The sequence below is a fragment of the Fragaria vesca genome, linkage group LG6 (genome assembly GCF_000184155.1).
Source record: "Fragaria vesca subsp. vesca linkage group LG6, FraVesHawaii_1.0, whole genome shotgun sequence".
In the NCBI taxonomy this organism is placed as follows: domain Eukaryota; kingdom Viridiplantae; phylum Streptophyta; class Magnoliopsida; order Rosales; family Rosaceae; genus Fragaria; species Fragaria vesca.
Genome location: NC_020496.1, coordinates 8,263,948 through 8,281,083, shown reverse-complemented (window position 1 = coordinate 8,281,083; position 17,136 = coordinate 8,263,948). Strand labels below are relative to the sequence as shown.

At 38.9% G+C, this 17,136-nt stretch overlaps 4 protein-coding genes across 4 annotated transcripts; 2 read left to right on the top strand and 2 right to left on the bottom strand.

The window, feature by feature from the left end:
* The first annotated feature begins 323 nt into the window (after positions 1–323).
* On the top strand, positions 324–1,910 carry LOC101300362 (putative disease resistance protein RGA3-like). The gene is made up of 2 exons (XM_004302633.1): positions 324–1,504; positions 1,710–1,910. Exon 1 carries the CDS (start codon positions 376–378, stop codon positions 1,405–1,407), a length of 1,032 nt encoding a protein of 343 aa, XP_004302681.1. The 5' UTR covers positions 324–375; the 3' UTR covers positions 1,408–1,504; positions 1,710–1,910.
* On the top strand, positions 1,722–3,646 carry LOC101300750 (putative disease resistance protein RGA3-like). The gene is made up of 2 exons (XM_004305114.1): positions 1,722–2,480; positions 2,573–3,646. The coding sequence occupies exons 1-2, from the start codon at positions 1,722–1,724 to the stop codon at positions 3,644–3,646; spliced, it is 1,833 nt and encodes a 610-aa protein (XP_004305162.1).
* Positions 3,647–7,255: 3,609 nt separating this feature from the next.
* Positions 7,256–9,762, bottom strand: LOC101299878. The gene is made up of 2 exons (XM_004302632.1): positions 9,031–9,762; positions 7,256–7,803 (listed from the first exon to the last, which is right to left on the bottom strand). Exons 1-2 carry the CDS (start codon positions 9,513–9,515, stop codon positions 7,563–7,565), a joined length of 726 nt encoding a protein of 241 aa, XP_004302680.1. The 5' UTR covers positions 9,516–9,762; the 3' UTR covers positions 7,256–7,562.
* A 2,330-nt stretch (positions 9,763–12,092) lies between these two features.
* Positions 12,093–15,088, bottom strand: LOC101299596. The gene is made up of 2 exons (XM_004302631.1): positions 14,696–15,088; positions 12,093–13,469 (listed from the first exon to the last, which is right to left on the bottom strand). The coding sequence occupies exons 1-2, from the start codon at positions 14,991–14,993 to the stop codon at positions 12,607–12,609; spliced, it is 1,161 nt and encodes a 386-aa protein (XP_004302679.1). The 5' UTR covers positions 14,994–15,088; the 3' UTR covers positions 12,093–12,606.
* Positions 15,089–17,136: the final 2,048 nt, after the last annotated feature.

The following is a 17,136-nucleotide window of genomic DNA, read 5'->3' as shown; positions in this document are numbered from 1 at the left end:
AACTTGTCGTAATGCAACGTATTTCCAACACCACCCAACAATGATAACTTGCCAAAATTAAACATTATACAGGGAGATTTCACATTCACAACTCTACAACTCGCTCACAAGTTCAATCCCAAATACTGTACACAGTCTAAAACTTCGATCTAATCAGTAATCACACTCTAGATCATTCTCAATAAAAAATAGTTTAGAAAATTAGATTTTTCCTTCGGTGCGATCTGGAGCGTGGAATCTTCACCGATCAATCACAACCGTTAAAATAAAGTCGGTGATAAGTATAAAAGAAAGCTGATTCGGTTGGACCCCGACTCGCCGTTTAAGCATAGTTTGCTCTCTGTCTCAACTCTTGACTCTCTTGAGCAGAAATCCATGGCTGAGTTTCTTACTTTTGGTGCTCAAGAATTGCTGATGAAAGTGGCTTCACTTGCCGCTCAAGAGTTTACTCTTGTATGGGGATTTAAAGAAGAACTAACAAAGCTGCGGGGGTCGCTAAACATGCTTGAAGCTGTGCTACGAGGTGCCGAACATCCACGACAAGATCAGGGCCATGCTGTGAAGCTCTGGCTAGAAAAGCTTGAAGACATAGCTAATCTCGCCGATGATGTGTTAGATGACTACGGCTATGAGCTTCTTCGACGTAAGGTGGAACTGCGAAACCAGATGAAGAAAAAGGTGCTCAACTTCTTTTCTCTCTCCAATCCTATTGTGTTTCGTGTTAAAATGGCACATAAAATTAAGAAAATCAACACATCTATGGATGATCTGAAAAAAGATGCAAGTACCATTGGGTTAGTTGCTAGGCCTCCCTTAGGGGTAACAAGCTCCCATGTCGATAGGGAGACCTACTCTGACTTCAAAACAGATGAAAACAATATCATTGGAAGGAAGGCTGTTGTGGAAGACGTAGTGAAAGCCTTGACCAACTCAAACAACAATCAGGAAAATAATCTATCAGTTCTGGCCATTGTGGGAATGGGAGGACTTGGGAAGACTACTTTGGCCAAATCCGTATATCATGATGCTAAGATAGAGCAATATTTCCAAGAAAAGATGTTGGTTTGTGTGTCTACTACTTTTGAAGTCAACTTGATTTTGAGGGGGATCTTGGAGTCTCTTAAACCTGAACACGCTGCAGTACAAGCTATAGATGCAATATGTAGAATTCTCAAAAAAGAATTGAAAGAGAAAAGGTATCTTCTTGTGCTTGATGATGTTTGGAACGAAGATACACAAAAGTGGGACGAATTGATCAGTTGTTTGGTAAACGTCAATGATACCCAAGGAAGCAGCATTCTTGTCACTACCCGTAGTGACACAGTTGCAAAAATGGTGGAGACCCTTCCAAGGTGTGATTTAGATAAACTATCGGATGATGAGTGTTGGCTAATATCCGAAGGATAGAGCAATTCCAGTTGGGAGTCCTCCTATAGTCGAAGATCAAGAGAAAATTGGAAGGGAGATTGCTAAAAAGTGTGGAGGTGTACCATTAGTAGCAAAGGTATGTAAATTATAACATTGATTAATTTGAAGTTTTAGTTTCATGTTTCTACTTCTTCTTATTGAAATTGCAGTAGAGAAAATTCAACATTTGTGCTTAGGTCATCTTTCACTACGACTAATCACTGTATATTTTGTTATTGTTATACTTTGCCATGGTACTGATTTTAGAAATCTAACTTGCTTCATCACCAATTTTGCTGTAGGTGTTGGGAAATATGATGCGTTCCAAAAAGCTTGAAGGATGGCAATCAATTGTGGAAAATGTTATATGGGATTTATCTGAGGGAGAAGATAGAATATTAGCAGTTTTGAAATTGAGTTTTGATGAACTGGGATCTCCACCGTTGAAACAATGTTTTGCGTACTGCTCAATGTTTATCAAAGACTTTGAATTTGAAAAGGATGACTTAATCCAACATTGGATGGCGCAAGGGTGGCTTCACCCTTTTCCCAACCAATATGATCTAGAGATGGAGGATACAGGTAATGAATATTTCAATATTCTATTACAAAACACATTTTTTCAAGATGTGAAAAGGGATTTCTTTGGTAATATAACCAAATGCAAGATGCACGATCTTGTTCATGATCTTGCTATATATGTTTCAAAGTCGAAGTACATGCGCTCCTCATTTTTCAATGGAGCAGTCCTTGGCATGAACTCACCTGAAGTTAAAGGTCTTCGTGTTTTAAACTTATACAAGACAGATGTTCAGGAGTTACCGGATTCAATTGGAAAGCTGAAACACTTGAGGTATCTGAATGTCATGAAAACAAAGATCAAAGCATTTCCCAAATCTTTGGGTCAGCTTTATAACCTTCAGACATTGAAAATGCCTCGTATCCTTGAAAAGTTTCCAATGGAAATTGCAAATTTGATCAACTTGAGACATGTCTATTTTGGTCAAAATGTAAAAGTTCCAGCTGGGGTTTTGGAAAGATTGACGAATCTCCGTTCATTACCTTATGTTAAGGTAGGTAAGGAGAGGGGTCCTCGAATTGGGGAATTAGGTGGCTTAAACCATCTGAAAGACACCTTATCTATTTATAATCTGGAAAATGTAAGAGAGATAAAGAAGAAGCAGAGAAAGCAAATTTAGCGGAGAAGAAACATGTACGCAAGTTGGTGCTTAGATGGGGGTGTAGTCGGCCAAGCAACTGTGCTGACAGTAATGAAGTTGTACTTGAAGTCCTGCGACCACATTCTAGTCTGGAATTTTTGGAAATTGATGGCTTCATGGGTGTTAAATTACCATCATGGTTAGTGCTATCCAACAACTTGAAAGAGATTGAATTACAGGGATGCATCAACTGCGAAGGAGTCCCAACACTCGGCCGTTTGCCCAATCTTGTACATGTGAGCATTGAGGGTATGCAGAACCTCAAGTGTTTGGGCTATGAGTTTTATGGTTATGATCACATTTCTGATGATACAGAGGTTTTGTTTCCTGCATTGAGAACATTACATATGACGCAGGCAAGAAACCTAATTGAATGGATGGGAGTGCCAACAGAAAGAGTGGAGGTGTTCTCTTTCCTTGAGGAGTTGACCTTGACCGGTTGCAGTCAATTGAGAAGTGCTCCCAGTCATTTTCCATCCCTGAAAAAGTTGGAGATTGGAGACATGAACAGCGGAGGCAATGCAATAGCAAGTATTCTAAGTGATAGTCTGACCACTCTCACTTGTCTACCAATATGGAATGTGAGGGGACCTGTTTGTCTGCCGGAAAGGTTGTTAGAAAACAACCAGAATCTTTCATGTTTGGAGATAGGCAATTGTTCGGAGCTAACTTGTATTGCCCCTCCCGACTCACACTGCTGCGCATCTCTTCAGCAACTGAGTATTTTAGAGTGTCTTAAGCTGAGGTGTTTACCTGATAATGGTCTGCTGTCTCTTATAAAGTTGGAGATCGAGGAATGTCCAGAGATATCCAGTCTACCTGAGGGGCTACAGTACTGCACATCTCTTCAAATTTTGAAAATACAGAAGTGCACAAAGATAAAGTCCATTCCAATTCCATCTCAAGGGTTCCCGTCCCTTTCTCGACTATGGCTTTCGCAGTGTCCTGAATTATCAAGCCTGCCGAGCGGGCTAGGCTGCTGCACCTCTCTTGCTGATTTGAGAATAACAGTGTCCTAAGGTAACCTCCATTCCAATTGACACTCTCAGTGCAAGTCTCCAAACCTTGTGTTTAAGCAATCTAGAAGAGTCTCTTCCGATTTTACATGGCTGCTTCACGTCCCTCCGTCGATTGACAATCTTGAACTGTCAAAGTTCACAAATTGATCTTCAATTCCTTGTCTCTCTTAAGGAACTGCTAATAATGAAGTGCCCTGATCTAGAGACTGTTCCAGGTTTAGACAAGCTCACATCCCTCCGTGAGTTGAAGATTCGTGATTGTTCCAGATTAACAAGTCTACCAAGTGGGTTAGCATTCGCCCGTCTCAAGTACTTGTCAATTGGCCCGTTTTGGGAGGAGCTAAATGCATTCCCTGCTTTTCACGTTTTGCCACAACTTGAATCATTAGAAATCTACGGGTGGCCTAAGCTCAAGTCTCTGCCTGAACAGATTCAACACTTGACGTCTTTGACGCATTTGTCGATAAATTGCTTTGAGGGAGTGGAGGCTATTCCAGATTGGTTGGGAACCTCGCATCTCTTGAGTCCCTCTATTTTTGGAATTGTGAGAATCTGATGTTTCTGCCTTCCGTCCAAGCTATGCACCGCCTCACTAAACTAGAGGAGCTATACATCGGCAACTGTCCCCTTTTGAGCGAGAGATGCAGAGAGGAGAGCGGCCCAGAGTGGCCTAAGATTTCTCTTATTCCACAAATTGATGGTAACTCCTTTTCTTTTCGTATTGTGAAGTTGTATTCCTCTATTTACAAAAGTCATTGTTGATGTCAAAATCCTAGTTAGTCACTTCTAAAGCCACGAGTTTTGTTTCTGAAGCGTCTCTAAAGAAATTATAACATCTGTACTTTTTTATTAGTTCATTGAGACAGGGGCTTTCATGGACTCTATTTTGTCACACTTGAGAATAAGAGCTTCCTGGTGGTATGAGTCAAGGTGAAATTGCCCCAAGTTATGCAGTTATGTGTAAGTTGTAAGACACCTTCTAATCTCTTCAGATGTTTTCCCCTAGCATCTCACTGCTCTGTTGATTCCATATCAGCTTACACCTACATTGTATCTGCAGGAGCATCTAAAGTTCAATATCATCGATCTCTTTGTCAGCATTGCAGGATTAAGTCCTGGTGGAAATTGACAAAGTTCGTTTGATGCTCTTGTGTTGTTGTTATGAGTATAAGAGACACACTGACTGCTACAGGTACAAAAGAAAAATTTACTCCAATACTTGAGTTGCAGACATTTTGATTTTTAGCATTTATACTTCTGCAATAACATTTTGTCTGGCATCTACAGATGAGAAGTGAGCGAGGCAGGTCATCTGATTGAAGCGCTTGCTCTCATTTCTGTGCAGGAAGTGGTTAAAGCAAATCATATATTGGCCATGATAGACTCAGTACTCTGCTTACAGCAGTTTCGGGAATTTTGATGAGTACAATTTATGTGGATATCCTGATTTCATAGGTATTTTACTGCAGTCAGTTCGAGTTAAAATAACATGCCTTAAAGGGATGCTATTACTATACGGTATTATGCTCTGCAACTTAGTGTATAAAATAATTGCAGTTTTTGGACAAATCCAGGACCTGATGACTCTTCCTTAGTGCCAAGCCAAGCAGTCAAAACTTTTCAGTTACCCTATTGGTTGCAGAGTTGAGTATCTGAATCATCTGCAAACAAGTTTTAGCCATCAAATCTAAGATCTTTTATAATATGGAGAAAAAACAAGCCACAAGCTAGCTACAAGATTTGAGGGTATTAGGCTAGAGATGAAATGAAGTGCGGTATCTGTTGCAAGCTAATTGCTTGTAATTCTTGTTGATGTGGTATCTTGCAAACCATGCAGTAGTATTGTTGTCCTCTAATCTGTTTCGTATATGTCGATCCACAACTATGTACTGAGGACATCTCACTACTAGAATTAAGCAGCAAAAGAATCTATAGTGTATACAAATGTCTGAAAATAATTCAAACTTGAGTAAAGGGTGGCAAGGAGAAAGAAAAAAGAAACGAGGCTAACAAATAAAATGTTTGGAAGTTTCCCACCGTAACAACTAATTAACAAGCTAGGAAACACATTATACTTTTGAAAGGAACCAAACCACCTGATCCCACTAAGGCACTCCCTTTCGGTAGAATTTCTCAGAAAGGGTAAGAACGTGCCTATCGGATAAACTAAACCCTTGTTCTTCTCTTTCAATCAATTTGCCATAACTTTCCAGGCCTCCATACTCTGATGGTTCAGCTTCAACCAAATTACCATATTCTTTCAAGGAAACCAAGCTCCTAGTATAACTCAGGATGGTAGGATACTCTCCATACTTGCATGTTATGCGATTCACAGAAAAACAATTGAGATCAAAAAAGACTACCCAGATACGTATTGAAATATATGCCATGCTCCCATTCATGGCAAGAACCCTGAATACGTTTGCTGCTTATGGTGTAATCTTGCGTCCACTCTTTTTTATCATAATCTTTCAACACCCATATCTCAATATTCGTCGTCGTCCCACCTCCTGAAGATGAAGTACGCACCAGGGCCATAGATCCTCTTAGAGTAAGCAAGTGTAAGTCTGAGAACTTCAAGTGATTGTTCGAGATTTGTAACAAGGGATGAGGATTGAGGAGTCCAGTAGAACTCTTCTCTCTAGAAGTCAAAAGAAATTATGTGGCATGTTCCTTCACTTCCCTTCATTGTGTAATTCCCAGTAATTAACCAATGCATGTCTTCATTGGCACATACTCTCTTACGATTGAAGCCACCAGGAGGAACCGAAGGTATCTCTCGCCATGAGCTTTCGTCTAATACAAGAACTTGGGTAACAAGACAGTTCTCTGTATAGGTACTATTGTAAACTCTGGAAACACGAACAATCTTGTGTTTGTTTGATAGACTATCAAAGCCCATACCATACCAGTCCCATTTTACATTGAAATACTTACCATACTTTGTAATGTCATTCACTGTTGGAAGTCTTAGAACTTCTCCTCCCCTAAGAGGATTGACTAAGAAGCAATGGCTTCCGCCACAACATTTTCTCAGGAAAAACAAGTTGCAGAAAACAAAGTCTATTTTGTAACACGAGTACTCGGCGTTGTATATTCTCCTTGCGGTGACACTAATTTCATATTGGCCTTTTGTCAAGGCCCTCCCGCCATCGTATTTGATAGATTGCAGAGATGCTAAAACTTCAATCCCCCCAGCGTTAGGATGATATTCTCTTTTATGATTGAAAACCATAAGTTGAGGCACTTGTGGATGCGCGTTGTGTAGTCTAGCAAAAGAGGGGTCATCAACAATTTTCAACAAGGCCTTAGAAACGCTTCGGATGAGGAAAAGTGATTCGGTTGGCAATTTTGTGAGGATGTTAAGGAGGATATCCGAGGGCAATTCTAATAGTCCCATCACTTTTAGCTCTGCATTGTTGCTGCTCTTCATTATCTGTGCCCTATCCATATCCAAGTTCCACAGGCTAGCTATTTTTGATAGTTTCCTGCCTTGTTGATATATATTGCAATCTTTTTTATATGGATCAGGATAATTAAACCTAGAGAAAGCAAGGTTGAGAAATCCTCTTCGGACTCGATTACCACCGTACGATTATACACTGAACTACTGAAGGAAGCGATGCCGTAATACAATTCAATTCAGCAGTTTCGTAATGTTCAAAGAAAACCAAAAATATTGGCCCAAAAAAACACGGAGAGAAATACTAAATATATAAAAGAGGCAGATAAAAGCTAAATAAAAGCTCTAAACTTATGAACAGGAGGCAGATACTGATACAACAAACACTCTAGAGGCAGATATCGATGTGACCTCTGCAAGGCATGAACCTACGCGTTACTTATCATCCTAAAATAAATATGCAGCTTCTGTTGCACTTCTTTTGTTGGCTCTTTTCAGTTGTTTGCTGAGATTTCATGACGGAACATTGAAGTGAAAGAGCCATGATATGACGAAAGCAAATACCATACAAGCAAGAAGGAAGTTGAGGAAGCGATGACCATGCCAGAAGCTTCGAGTCTCTGTTGAAGGCCCTGGTGCTGAGACTGCAGCAGTAGCTGAGGCACTAGCGGCTTCATTATTCAGCTGCTCAATCATCTCAATGTCATTAGGCCCAACAATGTTGCGGGCAATTGAATGGCAGATCTCGCAGATCCTAGAAAAAGACCATGGGAGACTCAAGTCAGTACGTAGTTACATACTAATGATTCTTTGATTAATACCACATAATAAAACCAGAAACCTACTATAAAGAACCAAAAGTCAAGACCCTACTTCAACTTTAGGATGAGTAGGAGAATGGAGAAGCTAGCAACTCTCCTTTTGATCACAAATTACTGTTTCGTGATATTGATGAACGGTGATTGCATATGTTATATGTTTTGATACACAGCACATACATCAACCAAAACTAGAATGTACCAACAAATTTTCAAAGTTTCATCATAAAGCCTTTCAAGATTTCATTTAAACTAACTCCCTCCATGTGTGGGTAAGGATTTAAATAACAATGTCAAGCTCTAAGGAACCCCTTATCCCTAGGACAAGTAAGATTAAAGAGGTAGCACAGTGAAAGGTAATTCATATTAGGAGTGACACAATGGCAAATCTTCTAAAAGCTTTACTAATCTGGATAAGAAACTTTAGGCGAATAATCCAATAAAGTTCAAGTTGGCTGAAATGTACCATTGATATGATATGAACAGAGGAAGCTATATAACTATACAAGACTATAAGTTGATGAAACTATACAAGTTATGAATAGTCTACTAGTGCGTCGGCAGCCAAGCAGTGATCTTTAGATCTTTTGCCAATAGATGAACAGTATTGGGAACACAAATCAATATATAAGATTTCAAGTCTCCACTTTGTTCATAAAGAGAGAGAGGAATCCCTGAAGGAGCAGAGGAGAGATTCCTACAATTTGAGAAAAAGACAGAACAGCAAGGTATTATCATTTGTACTTGGGCACATTCAATCCCATTACCCTCTGCTTTTTCTTTGTCCATTTCCTCCCCCTATTCAAAATAAATAATCATCCTCTCTACTTTCCTCTTGTCAATCAAAAGCTCTGCAGCATCTTCTATCACATTAGCCTTCTAATCATTCAACTTTAAGAAATGTACTATAAATGAAACATGGGTAAGGGTAATTAACTTATAGGGTTAACAAACATGAACTAAATCAGCAAAAGTTAAATACTTGCTAAATGGGTAACTAAATTTACCAAAAATAAATGAAATTTACTTCTAAGACATGTAAAACTTGCATAATGCAAAGTTGTTAAGTTACTCAGGTAAGGATTACAGAAAAGACTAGAACTTATAATGCAAAGTTGTTAAGTTACTAAAAGGATTACAGAAAAGACTTGAACTTTACTTACTTGTTTCCCTTGATCTTGAACCAGGCATCAGCGCAGTTCCGGTGGGCCGAACCAAGATCATCTTTGCAAGAACAGCCCAAGTCAATCGGAGCTCCGGATTCATGGCTGTTACTTTCCAAGCCCAGATGACAAATCCGACAATCTCTCTCTACTCTATCCAAATGCACCTTAATTTCCGGCGCCCCAACCTCAATTTCCACGACATGGACCGAACACTCCGAAACCGACGAGTCTCTCCTAGACTCCTCCGAGGACGACGAAGACGACGTTACCCCGACCACTCCGGCCTCCGCAGGATCAGACACAAAAGCGGCAAAGTTGTACTCGTCGTACGACCCGCCGTTGGTCGAAAAGAACTGCGAGTAGCACGACCCGTCGTCCGCGTCGGAGAAGCAGACGCTCCCGTCGCCGCTGACGTCACTCCTGGAGAAGGACAGGCGGTGGGTTTGAGCAGCTCCGCCTCGCTCTAAATCGACTCCTGACATTTCTGGAGGACAAAACGGAAACACCCGGAAGCTGAAACAAGAGGAAGAAAGAGTTGGAGCATTAAAGCTTTAAGCTCTTTTGGGGTGTTTAAAGAAGTGGATGTTGGATTAGGTGTGGTGCTAACCCCATTAGTGTCTGAAATTTGGTACTGGAAAATGAATGCAGAGATATATAGAAGGTTTGATCAGATTAAGAAGGGTTGCAGAGGCCAGAGGGTTGCAGAGCCCAAGAGAGAGAGAGAGAGAGTTGGGGACAGTTGAAGGTGGGAAGAGAAACGTGCAGTGGGTGCACTGATTATATCTCAGAAGAGAGATTACATTGATAGAGACAACTCCAATTTCCATTGTTTTTTCTTTTCTTTTTTGGAAGAGAAAGAAAATGAGAAAAGAAAATGGATTGAGTGGAATATTTAGTGCCATACTAGAATACTAAATACTGTCGTGAGGGAGATTCTGTACGGCGGTGGTAGTTTTGAGCTTGTGTGAGAAACTTGTCCATGAAAGACGTGGTGTGGAGCGAAAGAGAGAGGATAACTTATCAAGACTTACGAAAATTCAGTTTTTTATGTGTTCAATTTTGATTTTTTTATCTTTTGATACGTATTATGTTGTGTAATTAAAAATCAAAACAATACATAACAGAAAACATTACATCACACAATTAGAATAGTAAATTTTAGGTTATCGTATAAAATTAACCAACATGATTTAAAATATATGTTTGTAAACTTGAGAAATCCTTATTATAGTTAGAGAGCATTTTAGATGAATTTAATGGTAACAGAAACATTATTTTCGGGATAGAAAAGAGTATCGGCGCCATAGATGGACATGAGTTTCTTTTTAAGGACATAGATTTGGACAACATTGCACTGCAAGGAAAGAATATAGATGTTTTTAGAAGAAGAGGCAAGGTGTCAGAAAGGAAATGAATATATAAGCAGTGTTGCTTGTACTCTATCTACTTGATCACTTCCAGTTAACCAATACTTCAGTTGTACTTCAATTATACAAGCTAGTAGTTGCAGCAGTGTGTCTGTGCATGTCAGTATCTACCTTAATTGTCACACACCCATTAATAAAAAAAATCATGAAATTAAAGAATATAACCTGATTAGTTTTTTTTTGTTCAAAGATTATTTTGTTGTTGTTCTGTAAATTTCAGAATCATCATGCAGTTGACTGGAGGTGGACCAACTCTTTTCTAGGTCAGTGTTGCTTATGTAATCTGCCTTTGCGTGAAGAACACAAAAGTTAAGTCTTTGCTGTAATAAACAAGTGCAAAGATAGCAAATGTGTTACAACAATGAAAAGAGCTACAATCCAAATCTGGTTGGTGCCGAGATCTACCTCTAAAATAGACCAAAAATGGGATAAATACAATCAATTATGGTGAGACATATTGAAATTTTACAAAATATAATTGACAACGATCTTATCGTTAATTTAAAATAAGTAAACTTAAAAGTCAAAATTCAAGCTAATACATCAAAACACACTCAATATATCACTATGCTAGAAGTGAAACAAATTGCCTGCCAATTTGATTTCTTTTTCGTTTCATTTTTCAAGTATTTTTGTGCTCGATTTTGAAGGGGTCAATGCAAACGTATATCACTATATTGCCCTAGATACATAATCAGCAATGGAGTTGGAATCATATTCCTTCTCCTACTTTACTTCTTTTGCTTTAATCTCCTAATCCTCCTTGTACTGTGGGTCATCCTTGATTACAAATCTCAGAGCTTTTCTACCATAAGAACATAATTTGAAGCTCAATAATAACAACACCAAATCCATAAATCCATAATTTGAATCCCTTTAATCTCTTTGGCATGTGTAGGTGGAACCGACCCACTTTCTCATATCCTAGAATTGAAATTGGAGCAAGTAATCAATATCATGGTGGGGCTGTTGCTGCCAAATCTATCTTCTTCCATTTGGGGTTTTCCTGTGCCTTTTCCTTCTTTACCAGTCAGACAGCCACTGCCCCAAAACAAAGCTTTTCTTTAAATATCTGACTGGAGCAGTTTGGCGACAGCTACCTTGCACATAAAGCTACGGGTCTGGTCTGGAGTCTGGACAACATAAACATGAACATAAAACATATAATCCATCTTCTGGGGTCTACATTTGTTCTGTGCTTTCGTCATCTCGCATGACATGCTTTGGCGCCAAACTTGAGCTTCAATGAACTTAATCATGTCCCGGGTCATCACTCATCACCCATCTGAGAATGCTTTGCTTCTGTGGGAAGTGCTTTGCCCCAGTAACATTTCTGCTAGATGGTTTGTTTTATAGAAGCATTTGAAAAGTTTCATCAAGTATTCGAGTGTCTTTTGTAAATGCAGCTGGGAAGCACTTCCTGTGGAACCATCTGAAATGCTTCTCCTAAAAGCAGCAACCATTTCTGCCGAATTTCGGAAATGCTTTTGGTACTTCTGAAACCACTGTGAAACAGCCCCTTAACTTCTTTGATGGTAGCAGGTGAGTTTTCACATGTTAAGAAGCTGGAAATGCAGGGCGGCCAGAGCCTATGATTCTCCAAAGCATTTATGAGCAATAGAAAAACGATGTGGAGTACTATAGCAACTTTGATTATATAGAGTATAGACCAACATGATTTATATGGTTACACAACAAACAGAAACAATGGAATGAATGGATCAGTGAAACAGGTTTCTGAAATCTGAAGCCTTCAGCCGCTACAAGTGAAACATCTCTTTCTCGAGTCCAAGAGAACTATAATACCCAAATTGACAAGTTTCATTGTCACTATAGAATGTGGCCCTGTGAATTTCCAGCCGCGCATCATACTACTGTACCAGAACTTTGCCTCCAGCCTCCGAATGAAGGCAGTCTTATCATTTATGCATCAGCTATTCTGAGTACAAGTGTACAACATTCAGGAACCCAAGCGAGAAGTCTAGAACAAGTAGAGTCCTTCCCATATAGTCAACTCTCAGCTGTAACAATAAGTTTCAGACAGGGAAGCAAGTATCTTAATTTTCTTGGTATATAGTAAAATGCAATTAAGAAGCACCCTCAGCATGAGTTCCAAGTTCAGATTGTAGGAACTAGTGTGCCAGTCTTAGGTTGATAGCACATTAGTCTTCATGCCCATTAACCTATCCTTTCTCTTTTCCTGACGAAGAAGACGATTCATTCGACTTTCCTCAGAATGTCCAAATTGCCCTTGAGACCCATGAGAGAGTCTACTAGCAGCTGCATCACTTGTTACCATTCCACTACTACTCTCCAAACCACTTTTAAGCCAAGCAAGCTTACTTATATCTGTGGCAATTGCAGCCATTTCAAAACTTGGAAAACAGGGAGGCTCAGAGAATTCCACAAATTCTGGTCCTAACAGAGAGTTTCCAGTAGTCCTGCCATTCTGTGTGCAACAGCAACCATGGCCACACTGATCAGGCACCGACTGCTCACCATAAATTCCTTCGACCAATTTACAAATGCCAACATCCAGTTTCACTTCTTGAACCAGAGGTCCTTGAACTGGAATTGGCTTTTGGAATGATGATGAAGGATCCTGGCCACCTAAATGATTATATACACTAAAAGCACTTACATGTGCAACCGGCCTAAAAAGCGTGCGTGGTTCTCTGGCTTCATTACTATACTGACCATCCGTTGATACCTTGTCTTCATGTTGATCATCTGTATACTCTAGAGAACAGACTTCTTTTCCTTCTGTAGATCTAGATGAATTGACATCGCCATTTGAGAGTGTTTCTTCAGAAGATGCTTTTCTTTTGTCCAAGCTAACATCTTCAATACCCAATTCTGACATCAATCTGTTCGGATCCCGACGCCGTAGTGTGGAGTTCCAGTGGTTTTTTATGGCATTATCTGTTCTCCCTGGTAAAAGCTTTGCAATTGCAGACCATTTGTTTCCATGGATTGCATGGGCTGAAATTATCATCCGGTCTTCCTCCGCTGAAACAATTCACAATAATCAGCTTTTTTACAGGGAAGAATGATGTAAACATAAATTCACAAAAAAGGACTGGACAACATGTATTGATTCGACTCAGAATTGATATGCTATTAGGTTTCAGTACATTGCGTATTTCAACTAACCATATACACATAACAACTCAGATGTGCCTTTTGTATGAATTATAAGGAAAATTGAAAACAAAACCAGCATTATCTTCACATAGCAAAGTGGGAAGAAAGTTTCACTTATTAGCTCTCTATTTTTCTCTACAGCTAGTCTTGCATGATTCAATTGCATCAAACACACAGTCCAAATCTCAGCAGTAAAACAAGCTTGCGACCATAAAACATTATTCCACACAGCAAGTTACTATGTAATTGTCAAATAAAAAGCGGAATTAGCCTGTTAAAGATGTAGTGCAACTTAGCTAACTGCATAGGCTTTGCTAGAAGCCAAATTGATGGCACATCTTGCACCAATCTCTGTTGATATATTTTGCTAACAATACCACAATTCCAGAAACTTCCTTACAAAAATCTCTTTCTTTCAGGTGGCACAGCTATCATACATTTCAAACGATTCTTTTACCCAGTGGTGCTGGTGAATATGATATCTGAAATTCTGAATATAAGACTAAACCCAATCCTTTTCCAATAATGACACCTTGGAAATAGATTTTCAACAAAAATTCGTATTCATGATCCACAGCTCTAATACAAATTGGCTACCACTTAATATCGAAGGCTACTTTAATGAAGGAAATTAGAGTACTTGTTGAACATGTGTCACAGAAATGTAATGTAAATCCAGTCTGTGGACATTGTCCCAGAAGATTAAAATGCCCCAACATCTCGATATCTAGGACATCGATATCTATTTTCTAGGCATTGCAGCATACTTTACTTAACCTATGAATCATATGACAAGAATTCAACAGCATTAAGGCAATGCTACATAATACAGATAGAATCAACTGTCAAAACTGTTTCTTTCAATTACTGAGTTGTTCACAAATATTGATACGAGAAAAGGAATTATATTGGAGCTAATCTCAGTGTTCCTTAAAACAGAAAACACCCAAATTCAAGATCCGAAAATGCCAACCAAATCATTCCGAAAACCCAAAAGAGAAACAACTCCAAAGATTCATACTTCAGATAACAACTGAAAAACAATACATTGATAAAGAAATGGAAAAGGGTTTAGGGGGAGTGTTAATTACCAGAAAAGGGCTTGCGCTTAAGGATTGGGTCGAGCTGATTAAACCACCGGAGACGGCAAGACTTGCCGCACCGTCCTGGAATTCCGCGGGCGATCAAGGTCCAATTCCTGGCCCCGAACTTACTCACCAGCCGACTCAGGATTCGGTCTTCTTCCTGAGACCAAACCCCTCTCACTCTGCTCTTACGCTTCTTACCCTTTTCGCCTTTGGCTGCCGCATCTTTCCCGCTTCCGGCGTCGTCTTCAGACGCTTCGATTCCGATGACGGCGGCGGTGTCCTCGGCCAGTTCCGGTTCCATTTGTAGAGATGAGAGATGAAAGACAGTGACGAGTCACCTGATTTTATTATAGGACAATTGTGTTGGTTCGGGACTTTACTTATTTGCTTTCGGATCACTACAATGTCCTATAACTTTTTAGGGCTATGAATTTGTAAAGGAATAAAAGGAAAACTAAACAGATAACCAATAAAAAATAAAAATAATAAAAAAAAAGTCATGTTAATTGAAACCGCTACATGTAATATGTTTTGAAACTATGTAATAATTTTTCATATACAAAAATTTTATACGTGGCACCATTAAAACATTACTCTATCACTCTATGTCACGTGTTAATGGCTAAAATTTATACCACATCAAATCATTCTTTAAAATCAAAGATGGACCTTTTTTTTTGTAAGATCACACGGTTTTTTAAAGATTGTCTAAGCACATAGGCTAATTTGTATAAGGAGATTTTGTCAAACTATTACTCCTTCTTGACCACTAAGAATAGATTGAGAATTAACTCCAATTAGCATCGACGTGAATCAGACCTAAGTAAGAGAGTTCCACATCTAACTTCTTATCAACTCGTCGCCTCCATTGTCATTTTTGCGTAATAAATTAAATATTGGCAATCAAAATTTTGAATCCTCCCTCTTAATGAGAAAAAAAATTGTGTAACACATATACAGGGCATTTCATTAATGGGTCCCTTTTTTGGATTTATATGAGGAACACACTCTTAGCCATTGGATTTAGTTTAACAAGATTGAAGGGCTGCAATTAAATGTGTCTAGGAATTCAACCCTCTCTCACCCTTATAACCCAGAACTCCTAATCCCTAATCTTTTCAGCGAGTCAATGCTCAATAAAATTCCCAATTCATATTGCAAACACTATCTAGTTATTTAAACCAAATCCAATGGCTAACAATGTGACCCCTCATATAAACCCAAAAAATGGATCCCTTAATAAAAGGGTCATGCACACCTATATTTATAGGGTGTTGTTAAATGTACCCAACAAACTTCTAAATGTACCCGGCATTAGTTTTCTTGCCAATTTGACCCATATCCCTTAATGGAAGGGTCATGCACACCTATATTTATAGTGTTGCTAAATGTACCCAGCATTAAATGTACCCAGCATTAGTTTTCTTGCCAATTTTACCCCTATTTGAATCTTGCTTTAGTGGAACTTCTCCTATGTCTCTCATCGTTCTTCCTTCTTCTGGTTAGAAATTAATTGTATTGCATATAAACATTCGAACAAGGGAGCCCAACAAAAATATATGATAGATGATTTGATTATTAATTAAGCTGATTTAGGAGAATTTGACCAAAAGAAATGCTGATCAAGGAGAAACTAAATTCATGTTAGAGCAACTCCAACAATAAATGCTATTTGAAGGTGTTATTCTCATTTTAGCACCCCTTGTGGCACTATTCATATTTCATTAATTTTCCTTCTCCAACAATGAGGTGCTATATAGAGGTGTTATTCTCACTATTCCAACACTGAAGTATTGTATCATATGAGGTGTGTCTGTGGAGCCCACAAGGGCTGGTCTTGGAAAATTCCTGAATATAAGACTTGAGATGACACTTGGGGCTATATTATTAAGGTCAGCTCCTAGTCTTTTTTGCTGTTGCAGATAACTTTTTTTATTTCAGGGGTTGGTCTTGGTTTTTAACTCCACAGTTGGAGTTGCCCTTAGGGGAATGGTATGAACCCAGACTGTCCCAGATTTGATAAAGCTTCAGACTAAAAATTGAGGTTGAGGTTGAAGATGCGTTGCGAATTCAAGCTCTCTTGCATCTCTCTCACATTGTTTCGTCCTCTAATTCTGTTTGTGAATTTATTGTCTAATGGTTCGAATTCTCTTGTTGTATACTAGAATCCATGATCTTTCTGTTTTGTAATTTAATGTGGAGTCTTGAGTCAATTCAAGTTTGTGAACAATAATCATCCTTAATTAATTGTTTACTCTCGATCATGGTTCTGTTCTTGAAACAAAAATCTGGTAATGGGAGAGAGAGGTGATGGGTATGATTTTATGAAGATGTGTCGGGTATAAATAGACACAGGGGCAAAGCAGAAAAAAATGTGATGAAAATTGAAATATTGGGTGCACTTATATATATATATATATATATATATATATATATATATATAC

What these genes read in the sequence shown, in the direction of transcription:
- LOC101300362 (XM_004302633.1), top strand. Translation starts at nt 376, where the DNA reads ATGGCTGAGTTTCTTACTTTTGGTGCTCAAGAATTGCTGATGAAAGTG.
- LOC101299878 (XM_004302632.1), bottom strand. Translation starts at nt 9,515, where the DNA reads ATGTCAGGAGTCGATTTAGAGCGAGGCGGAGCTGCTCAAACCCACCGC. An exon ending in TTCAAGATCAAGGGAAACAA is followed by an intron (nt 7,804 to 9,030) that starts GTAAGTAAAGTT and finishes GTCTTTTTCTAG; the next exon opens with GATCTGCGAGATCTGCCATT.
- LOC101299596 (XM_004302631.1), bottom strand. Translation starts at nt 14,993, where the DNA reads ATGGAACCGGAACTGGCCGAGGACACCGCCGCCGTCATCGGAATCGAA. An exon ending in TAAGCGCAAGCCCTTTTCTG is followed by an intron (nt 13,470 to 14,695) that starts GTAATTAACACT and finishes GAATTGTTTCAG; the next exon opens with CGGAGGAAGACCGGATGATA.
- LOC101300750 (XM_004305114.1), top strand. Translation starts at nt 1,722, where the DNA reads ATGATGCGTTCCAAAAAGCTTGAAGGATGGCAATCAATTGTGGAAAAT. An exon ending in GTTCATTACCTTATGTTAAG is followed by an intron (nt 2,481 to 2,572) that starts GTAGGTAAGGAG and finishes GGAAAATGTAAG; the next exon opens with AGAGATAAAGAAGAAGCAGA.